The sequence below is a fragment of the Microtus oregoni genome, unplaced genomic scaffold, assembly GCF_018167655.1.
Source record: "Microtus oregoni isolate MIOR12 unplaced genomic scaffold, Mior012 000007F_ref0000211, whole genome shotgun sequence".
NCBI lineage: Eukaryota > Metazoa > Chordata > Mammalia > Rodentia > Cricetidae > Microtus > Microtus oregoni.
This window is the reverse complement of record NW_024543066.1, coordinates 3,961,080-3,971,382: the sequence shown is the minus strand read 5'-3', so window position 1 is coordinate 3,971,382 and position 10,303 is coordinate 3,961,080. Positions and strand designations below refer to the sequence as shown.

General features: G+C 43.1%; 1 protein-coding gene across 15 annotated transcripts in view; it reads left to right on the top strand.

Moving 5' to 3' along the window:
- The window catches only part of Ank3 (ankyrin 3), a 295,079-nt gene that overhangs the window by 263,614 nt on the left and 21,162 nt on the right, over positions 1-10,303 (top strand). For 10 of the 15 annotated variants that reach the window (XM_041656440.1, XM_041656439.1, XM_041656442.1 and 7 more), the window contains 5 exons: positions 209-283; positions 3,541-3,672; positions 4,525-4,668; positions 7,643-7,733; positions 9,635-10,013. In XM_041656440.1, coding sequence (XP_041512374.1) covers positions 209-283; positions 3,541-3,672; positions 4,525-4,668; positions 7,643-7,733; positions 9,635-10,013 — 821 coding nt within the window. Of the gene's footprint in view, positions 1-208; positions 284-3,540; positions 3,673-4,524; positions 4,669-7,051; positions 7,734-9,634; positions 10,014-10,303 lie in introns of all 15 variants that reach the window. The other 5 variants (XM_041656446.1, XM_041656444.1, XM_041656451.1 and 2 more) reach the window with 2 other exon arrangements.

Genomic DNA, 10,303 nt, shown 5'->3' with positions numbered 1-10,303 from the left:
GCATCCATGTAATCTGGCATTTGGCCTGGTGCGGGTGACAGACAAAAATTTTTGTCTAGGTATTTGTGTAGGTGACTAGGACACATCTAAGTACACAGTGTTAGTGTCAGTCTCTGTAAAAAAACAAAATCTGAGTGCTGCAAAAAGCAATTTTCCAGTGTCGTGTCTTCCTTGGCGATTGTTTTAATTGAGAAATTGTAAATCGTAGGTCCACAGAGTCCTTGTGAGCGGACAGATATCAGGATGGCAATAGTAGCCGATCACCTGGGACTTAGTTGGACAGGTAAGTATACGTGCTCCTGAACGAAGCAGGTATCCTTCCCCAGTGTCCTTGTCTTCATCACGCGCAGATCATCTTCCTGATCCTCCTGTACATCTTTAAATACACAAACCAGCAGCCCGTAAAATGTTATTCATAATTCTACCTACACTGATAATTACTGACAGCAACTGTACACCTTTAGTTTTGGGGTTTGTTTTTTTTCTGTATATAAACAAAGTTAGGTCTTATTTTACTTTAAACTCTCTTCACGCTGCTGTTTCTATAAGAGAGTAGCCTTGTATCTGAGGGCACAGGCCTTAGGAGCCTAAAAGAAGACCCAGCTGAGGCTAGAACTACATAATTAACATGACCCATGTTGTTAAAACAGCGCTCTTAGTCAACAGTTCAATTACCCGTGCCCTTGTGTAACCAGGTGTAGACATGCGTGCCTTAGCCTTCCAGGATTGCAGTATTTACCCAATTGCTGTGCCTCTCTTAGACTGTTGCTTTTCAATGAACTTACTGTTATGCCTTAGGATTAGTTTAATTGAAAAAATTTGACAATAGAGAACAAAAAAAATATTTTTAATATTTCTATGGCCAAGAAAAAGGAATGAAAGCTTTATTCCTAAGTTAACTTTTGGAAAAGAATGTAAGTAAATAGATGTGGTTCCCAAAGGTACTTGAGCCCTCTGGAACCATTTACAGTTAGGGTGATGGGAAGGAAATAGCCAGTTTGGTTTTACATCAGTAAAGTCAAATGTGGGGCTGTGTCACCCAAACAATTTAGTTTAATAGTGTTGATCTTAACAAACCTCCCCATATCCTGACTCATTCACATCTAAGAGATTTGATGTTTCCTAGGTTGAATATGCATTTTAAACTACACATCTAAAGACTTTGGACACTCCTGAAAATACACTGGAATGCTGGAGCAAATGACTGTAGACCAAACATAACTAAACTAGTAAAAGAGATAAATGTTAATTATCATCTCTCTGCAGTCATATATCTGCTACCGCAGCCATTCTCCTGCCATACCATTATCTGGTGTTAGAGAGAGGAAGGTGAAACTAGACCATGGGGAACAAATTCATCTACATGTGTCCTTTACATGCCTCAGCCCCACCTCCGAGCCCTCCTTACCTGGTGTCTAGTCTCTACTCTAGAGCTGCTCATGGCCAGAGGCTTCCCGGAACTCTGGTATGCTCAGTGTCTGGGTGATCCCCAAACATTGAGAGGAATTAATAGTGTTAGACATGTACACATAGTTTCCTCCAAAGTCCTTCTTAACACCAATTCCGCTTTAACATAGGTCATTTACCTGAAAAATATACAGAACGTATGTTAATTTTTGCATTATTACTGAATAACCAAATTTTCTTTCTTTTTTTTAACATGGGCAATCCTTAGTTTCCCAGAGTAGATTTTTGGAGATGTGGCACAGAAGATGACCCAGCTGAACCGGGGACAGAGCTCAGTGGCCTGGCCTACTCAAAACCTCATTTCATCCCTAGGACTAAAACAGAAGAAATAAAATCAAGTCCTCCGGCTCTGAGTTCTTCAGGGTCAATGTGCCTTTCCCCAGTCTCCCAGGCAATAAATAATGTTTGTTCTTAAGGACTTCCTGGGTAGTAGGACTCCTGTCACCTAAAATGTACACAGATGGAGGAATTAAAACTGGAATTAACCTCTTTAATTAGAACTACCATGTGATCAACGAAGACTATTAGAACAATTTCAATATTTAAACAAACAAAATATAAATGTGTCTCTTGAAACCATTGCTAATAAGTTTTGATTAAGATAATCTTGTTTTGTTTGCAACCAATATAAATTTTGTAGTTTCCGACAATTAATATTTGCTGGTCTTGGCTTTCATTGATAATGCTCTATACATGTGATGGTATTTTTTCCTAACTTCTATGCTTAAGGTTCATGACGTGAATTTAAATTAAGCTCTAGTTGCTGTTAAATGGAACAAAAGAAAGTGTCTGCACACACATGTATAAGGCTAAATTTTGTGCTGAGGTGAACTGGTTTCGCTTATAGAAACACTGTTTTACTTGATATACTTTTAACTGTCCACCATGATCACAAGACTAAAAACTCAGTATCTCATCAGCAAACTTCCTCTTTTTGTTCAACAAGAGGACAGTTGTCAAGTTTCCAGTAGTTCCAGTCTACAGTGACCACTCCTGGGTGCGAAACATTTTATAAACCCCTGCATGCCACCGATAAGAGTTCTATCAGTACACTTAATCAAACGTGAGGACTTCTTGAATTTCTGAGTTCATTTTGCCAAGTTTCTAGAAAATGCTTGACAGGAGTAGAATCTTGGCCAATTGTTTTCCCGTGGAAGCAATTCTTCGTGTTTCTTACTTGATACGTACTTTTTAAAGAGATGTGATGGCAAGATATCTCCTTTCCCAAGGTCTCCATTCATATTGAGTTCATTTGTTTCTCTCTCTCCTTCTACCACGTGGGGCCCAGGAGCTGAACTCAGGTCATCAGGCTTGGCATCAGGAGCCTTCACATGCCAAGCCATATTGATGGTCCACGTTGAGTTCATCTTAATCTCTGCAGAGACACCTCTGTGTTTGCAAGATTGAGTATGTACTTGGACACAGCACTTCCACTTATTTTTTTCCCACACATGGCTGTGTATCGCATGCACGCTTTTCCCTGGACCTCCTAAGGAAACTCACAGGCTCTGTTACTTCATTAGAAATGAAGAATAAGAGGTGTACTGCAACAGGTCCCTCAGAGCAACCCTTTTGCTGTCTGTGTATGGCCAGGGGTAGTATGCTCCTCCCTGTCTTGTGTGCAATTGTGCATTCTGCAGAGATACGCCCAATCAAAAGAAACCAGCAGCGTCCTCTCTTTAAATCACAAGAATCTTTAAAAATGATCCCAGCACTCAGGAGGCAGAGGCAGGCGATCTCTGTGAGTTTAAGTCCAGCCTGGTCTGGTCTACAGAATGGCAGCCAAGGCTACACACACACACACAAGATTTCTAATGAAAATTTGATTATAAGTAATTAGCCAAAAAACAAAAAAGTCTGGTCACAGGCTGCCTGTAAAATCAAGCACCAGAGTGCCCAACTCTAAACAAAGAGCTTTTCTTTACTATTCATTTTCTTTTTCTGGTGGTTTTGTTTGTTGGTTGTTTTTTTTTGTTTTGTTTCTTTGGAGTGGGGTGTTGGGAGTTGAACATGACTTTGATAAAGTATGTACACAGTAAAATATACCCTCCCTAACTCTCTCTCTCTTCACAGAGCTGGCAAGGGAACTGAATTTTTCAGTGGACGAAATCAATCAGATACGTGTGGAAAATCCCAATTCTTTAATTTCTCAAAGCTTCATGCTCTTAAAAAAGTGGGTTACCAGAGACGGAAAGAATGCCACAAGTATGCTTCAAATTATTTAATTTTTTCAAAACCCCACAGGGTCAATAGCTTAGATAAATCTACTGTTGGGCTCATTCCAGGATTTTCAGTGTTCTGTAATTTTAGGTAGCAAGGAGGAGGAGTTAGCGAGAGTCTAGAGTGACAATTGTTTAGTTAAGTGCTGTTGTCCTAGAATCCTCTGTTTAAGCTTTTGGGAAATAGTGTGCACTTTGTTTGGCCTTCTTCCCATATGTCTGCTAAAACTGGGAGAGAAATATTAACTCTTGTCACAGGATGTTCATCAAAGCGTTTTGTAATTATGGCTCCATCCAGGGGCGGGTGTGGAGGGAAGTACAGAGAGGAATGGGCTACAACTAGGGGAACCAGCAAGCTGTATCCAGTCCGGGGCAGCAGAGAATCCTCTGCTACCATTAGATTTGGGTGGATGGTGGCAATGAGTCCAAAACACCCAGTACCCACCCACTACGACGTGGGGTAAATTACTTAGGATCTGCCTGGTCACAGCCTGACCTTGGTAGATGATTAAAACGTAAAGATTAAAACGTAAAGCATTGAATATTAGGATGAGGTGAGTCCAGGGAACTTGAAACTGTGTTAGGCCCGCTTGCGGAGTACAGGTGTTTGAAGACCTTCTGTCCTGTCCCGCTGGGATGCGTACTGTGACCTCCATAGACAGCGTTAAAGTAGGGCTCTTCCCTGGAGCAGCCAGCATTCTGGACAGGGATCTAGCAGAGCTACAGCAGGGAGCTGAAATGTGAACAGAGCTGCAGAAGCCATGCTTTGTTTGGATGTTGTGTAAACTTGCGGGAAATGATGCCACTGGGTTCTTAACCTTTTCTCTCTCCTTTTCAGCTGATGCCTTAACTTCGGTCTTGACCAAAATTAACCGAATAGACATAGTGACCCTGCTAGAAGGACCGATTTTTGATTACGGGAATATTTCAGGCACCAGAAGCTTTGCAGATGAAAACAATGTTTTCCATGACCCAGTCGATGGTAATTGCATTTAGTGTTCATATTTGATCGTTCGGTAGAAATATGAACGTGCTGTCGGTCGAGGCAGCCGCTCGCCGCCGCGCGCACCGTGATCTGCTTGACATCTCGTGTTCCCGTCATTTTGGCCCTGCCAGAGTCTGCAAATGAGCGTTCTAATACCAGAGCAGGCTCAGCAGATGTCTCTCTGTGAGGCAGAGGACGCCCTGTGAGAGTGCATGAGCTGAAAGCCGTGACTCCTAGCCTTCTGTGTACCCCGAAAGGACGAAAACGCAATGCCTAAAAAATGCAATGCCTTGGCATTTAAAATTAATCACTCTTTCAAATGGAAAAACTCGTGATCGCTTTCCATTTATAAATAAGTGAAATAAAACTGTGAGCCCAGGTTTAGCCAAGGAGGTGATATGCTGAGCCCATTTGGCACTAAACATTGGCTAAACAAACACTGGATAAAGAGTGAATCACTGCCGTGGGACCAAGCATGTAGAAGGGCACCCGAGGAGTCTCCCATCATCTCAGGTGGTTTAGTTACTTAGCATTATATTAGCCTGCATTCTGCCAGCAATTCTTGGGGTGGAGGGCAGGCAATATTTGGTGTGTTGTACGTAAAAGACAACAGTCTTTCTAATTCAGTGAACACACACACACTCACAAATCAGTGGTGACCTTTAGGTTTAGCTTAATCTAACAGCCCCCTCCCCCATTCATTAATCATTCCCTCTCATCACAACGTCAGGAAAAACATAACAGACAGCCATGCTTTTGAAGCTATTCCTGTCTCACTTCACAAGTGGGACTCTGTCCCCACAGTGGCTGATGAACGGAAAAGAACGGTGCGGCATGGACCAGAGCAGTCAGGGATATCGTCCTGTTGATTCAAGGGCCAAGAAATAAGGTCCTGGTCTTTTTCCGTGTTTAACTGGCAAACTTGGACTCTCTAGAGCCAGGAACTTTCAAAGTTCTGTCCGTGTCCCATTGGGAAAGGTTGCAGAGACTTAGACAGTGCCCCTTTACCAAGTGTGCCTGTCACCCACGGAGCACCGATACACTGGGTCCCTGGGACACACGCGCTGTGGTGCACCTTGTCTTATGCGGGCGGCTGTAGGTCGATAAACTCCTTTTTGTAATAGATCAGTAGAGCAAACTAAGAATGACTGGCAAGTTACAGCTATAGCTTCCTCTACTCTTTATTGGGAAAAGAAATCAAGCGTGGTACCCTTGGTTCATTTTGTTTTAACATTGTCAGGTTTGAATGTCATTAAACTAAGCTCACCAGGGCTTTCTGTTATTGTATCTCAATATTGTGGAGTTCTTTCTATGAAAATTTCTCAAGAAAATTTAGGCATGAAATAAGTTCACTAATGCAAACGATAAATCATTTCTTAGCCGGATTTTAACAAGAGGCTCACGTTTATAGGTGGCTGCAACCAACGAGTGTCCACTAACCGATAGCAGTCGCAACCTGCAACAGCTGTTTGCCTTGAACGAAAGGGAAAAATCGGTCTTTGGCTTTGCAGACCGGTGACAAGAGAAAATGCATTGCTGCTTTAAAAAAAAAAAAAAATGTCTCCCCCCTCTTTGTTGAGCTTCTGGGAAACACCCTTTCCTCACCAGGACCAGACCCTTATTGACTTTCTCACTGCCAGGGCAAGAAATTCTTCCTCTTCCATAGATTGCTTAGAATCAGGGGTTAGCCCCCTCCTCCTGTCTGCCACAGCACGGTTTCAAGTCCCTAAGCTCTCCTCCCGTCTCCACTGTGTGTCATTTCATTTTCTCTTTTACCTCATGATTCTAAGCAGATTCCTATCACCCACTTCACCAAGACCTCCATACACACCATAACTCTCTCATCTCTGTGACTTAAGGCACCCGATAACACGGGGAGTCATTTGTCTTGTCTAACATCTTTCTAAACTATTTTAGCCGGTGCTCCCATTGCTGTAGAAATCCATCATTTCTTTCCAGCATGTACATCCATTCATTTTCTCCCATAAATTCCATGTAAGAATTAGAGTTGGATTTTGTTTTTAACCTAAGCAAGAGGGAACTGATTACAGAATTGGCTTCTTGCAGCTTGCTGTAGTAAGTCTACAATAGCATAGGTTTTGCATGCTGTGTTAGCCGTGAGCCACAGATCTTCTACATATGACAACTAACTTTATATTGAGTTAATTTCCTCTGCATAGTTATGATACTGTATTAAAATTGATAAAGTGCTGTTATTTTATTTCATTAAATTACATGTAACTAAACTATGAAATTGTGTACCTTCTTCTGTAACCCATCATGCATTGTCATACCTGATATAATTTGAGTCATCTCATGTGTTTGTGTCCAATCTGTTCTGGCGCATTCCGGTTCAGTCCAAATGTACTGTCTTCCATAGGTCACCCTTCCCTTCAAGTGGAGCTGGAGACCCCCATGGGGTTGTACTGCACACCACCCGCCCCTTTCCAGCAAGATGACCATTTTAGTGATATCTCTAGCATAGAGTCTCCCTTTAGAACCCCCAGTAGACTGAGTGATGGGCTAACGCCTTCCCAGGGAATGCTAGAACGTTCAGCAGGTGAACCTCCAGTGGTAACGGCAGAAGACACGTCCTTAGAAGACAGCAAACTGGAAGACTCAGTAGCTGTAACAGAAATGGCCGTCCCATGGGATGTAGACGAGAGCCAGCTGAAGGACGTATGTCTGAGTGAGTGTCCCCGGTACCTCGGAAGTTTGGCTGGGGTCCCAAAAGATGGTACGCCGGCAGAACCGCTGAAACCACAGGCTAGAAAAGTAGGCCTAAGCTCTGAAGAGCAGGAGAAAGGAACATCTGGTCCTGGTGAGGAGATGGTGGACGAGAAGCTCAAATCTCTGTTTGAGGACATTCAACTTGAAGAAGGAGTAGAGTCTGAGGAGATGACAGAAGAAAAGGTGCAGGCTATCCTTAATCGTGTTGAACGAGCAGAACTGGCAATGTCTTCACTTGCAGGTTGGCAGAACGAGACATCGAGTGGAAGCCTGGAGTCCCCGGCCCAAGCCCGAAGAATAACTGGTGGGTTACTAGACCGCCTGGACGACAGGTATGGCCGTGTCTCTGGAATACACACGACAAGCGGGTGTCCTGTCCGTACTTTGTTTCAAACAGGTGCTTTATGGCAGTGACTCCTTTCCTAAATGATTAGACCCGGTCCAGGATATACCTTCCTTTAAAACCAGCTTCAGCATGTTAGAATCCCCAGAGAAAGGTGGATTCTTTAAGTAAGAAGCAAAGCACAGTTACTTCCATGCCAAATATCTAGGTGTTGGCTTAATTAAAGCATTTTCTGGTTTCTTACGTGAGTCTGTCTGCAAAGCCAGCAGTGTTTGTTGGTCATTTCAGAAGTGAGAGCCCAGATCTTTTAGGACTATCACTGTTTGTCTCGTTTCATCACTACAGACGAAATGTGGTGACACAAGATATTAGACGTTAAAAACTTGACAAATCCTGCCACCTAGCAAGAATCCCCGGGAAAATTCTGCAATACAGAGGTGCACTACAGCAGCAGTGCATAGACAAGCCAGATGTGCATGGCTCTGCACTTAATCTCCAGCACCCCAAGCCCCCAAAAGGAATGAGACAGTGTAAATTTTATAACCGTGTAGGAAATCCAGAGCAACAAAGAAAACACATCTATCCTCAGGGGGAAAAAAAAATGCTTTCATTTTTCTTTTTTTTTTTTAATTTTTTTATGGAGAGGACAGAGTTTCTCTTTGCTGCTCTGGCTATTCTGGAACTCACTCTGTAGATCAGGCTGTCCCTGAACTCACGGAGATCTGCCCCCAGTAGATTATTCTTGCATATCGCAAGATAAGCACGCATTTGTGTCCGCACCTCCACATTAACAGAAAGGGTAACATGCTAATTGCTGCCTCTTCTGGGCACCACACTGAAAATAACATGCAAGCTACAAAAGAAAACAAGTGGTTTTTGTTAAAACTAGTAAAAGATTAGAAATTGTTCAAAAAGAAAAAGAGTTACCTCACTTAGGAAAGGTGTCCCTCATGGTGAACAGAAGTTATTATTGGTCAGTGAAGGTCGTGGAGGACTGGAGTAGACAAAGGCCAAGGAGTTCCAATAAAGGCATCTTTGTTGAGAAGGTATGGCTGGTGCACGTGTACACAGATGAAACCTTAAAGAAATCAAGTTCAGGATTCCTGAGAATGCAGTTGCCAGTCAGGAATTTTTTTTGTTGTTGTTGTATTTCTCTCAGGCAGAAATGAGTTCATTTGTCTTTAGCTTTTTATTTATTCTTTTGTTTTTCGAGACAGGAATGTAAAATGGTCCTGGAACTCTCTTTGTAGACTAGGCTAGTCTCGAACTCGCAGAGATTTGCTTGCCTCTGCCTCCCGAGTGCTAGGATGAAAGGCATGAGCCACCACACCTGGTGTGTGTGTGTGTTTTTCTTTAGTGATATGATAATGCTTCACAGTAGCCTTCCCTTTAAAACTGACAAGGTTGGGACTATATGTCCATCAACATTTTTTTAAGGTGTAAAATTTAGCTATGGAGAATGATTCTCATTTAAAGTGACAATCTAACAGCTATGTTGGAAGCTGGGTGCTGGGGATGCCTACAGCCTGGGTACACCTCACTGACCCACCTGCGATAGGCCCTCCCATTTGAAATCCACTTGCTAATTTTTTTCATGCCTACTTTATGCCTTCAGAAGTAGTTTGGTGGGGCTGGAGAGATGGCTCAGTGGTTAAGAGCACTGACTGCTCTTCCAGGGGACCCGGGTTCAATTCGCAGCACCCACGTGGCAGCTCACAAGTGTCTGTGACTCCAGGATCCAACACCCTCACACAGACATACATACAGGAAAAAATAAATAAATAAAATAAATCAAAAATTTAAAAAAAAAAGTAGTTTGGTAATGTGGGTACTGAAGCCATCTGCAGTCTCACGCTGCCGTGATGAATTTGCATCTTGTATCCTTTACAGCTCTGATCAGGTTCGAGATTCCATTACCTCATATCTCAAAGGAGAACCTGGGAAATTTGAAGCAAATGGAAGCCATGCAGAAGTCACTCCAGAAGCAAAGGCAAAGTCCTACTTCCCGGAATCCCAAAATGACATAGGGAAACAGAGCATTAAGGAGAATCTGAAACCAAAAATACACGGATCTGGTCGCGCTGAGGAGCCAGCGTCACCCCTCGCAGCCTATCAGAAATCTCTGGAAGAAACCAGCAAGTTTGTCATGGAGGATGCGCCTAAGCCCTGTGTGCCTGTCAGCATGAAAAAGATGACTAGGACTTCTGCTGATGGCAAAGCCAGGCTCAACCTCCACGAAGACGAGGGGTCCAGCGGATCGGAGCCTAAGGTAGGTCATCTGCAACGTCAGCATGCTCCTGTCATTGCAAACACCCTGTCCGCTGCTGTTGATCCTGTACCATTGGGTGCAAGGTTCTTCATGCTTTCTAAATGGTGATGGGGGGAGGGGGCTAAAGAAAGCCCTGGGGAGGATGTATGTACACCATGGGTTAGCACCTTTAGTCGTCAAGGGAATAAAGTATCTCCAGTCAAAGATGAAAAAGAAGCAAAGGAACACTAAGTAAATAATTTGGGGGGTCCAGTACCAGTTCTGCCTGCAGTTAAGGTTCCCTGATTGCA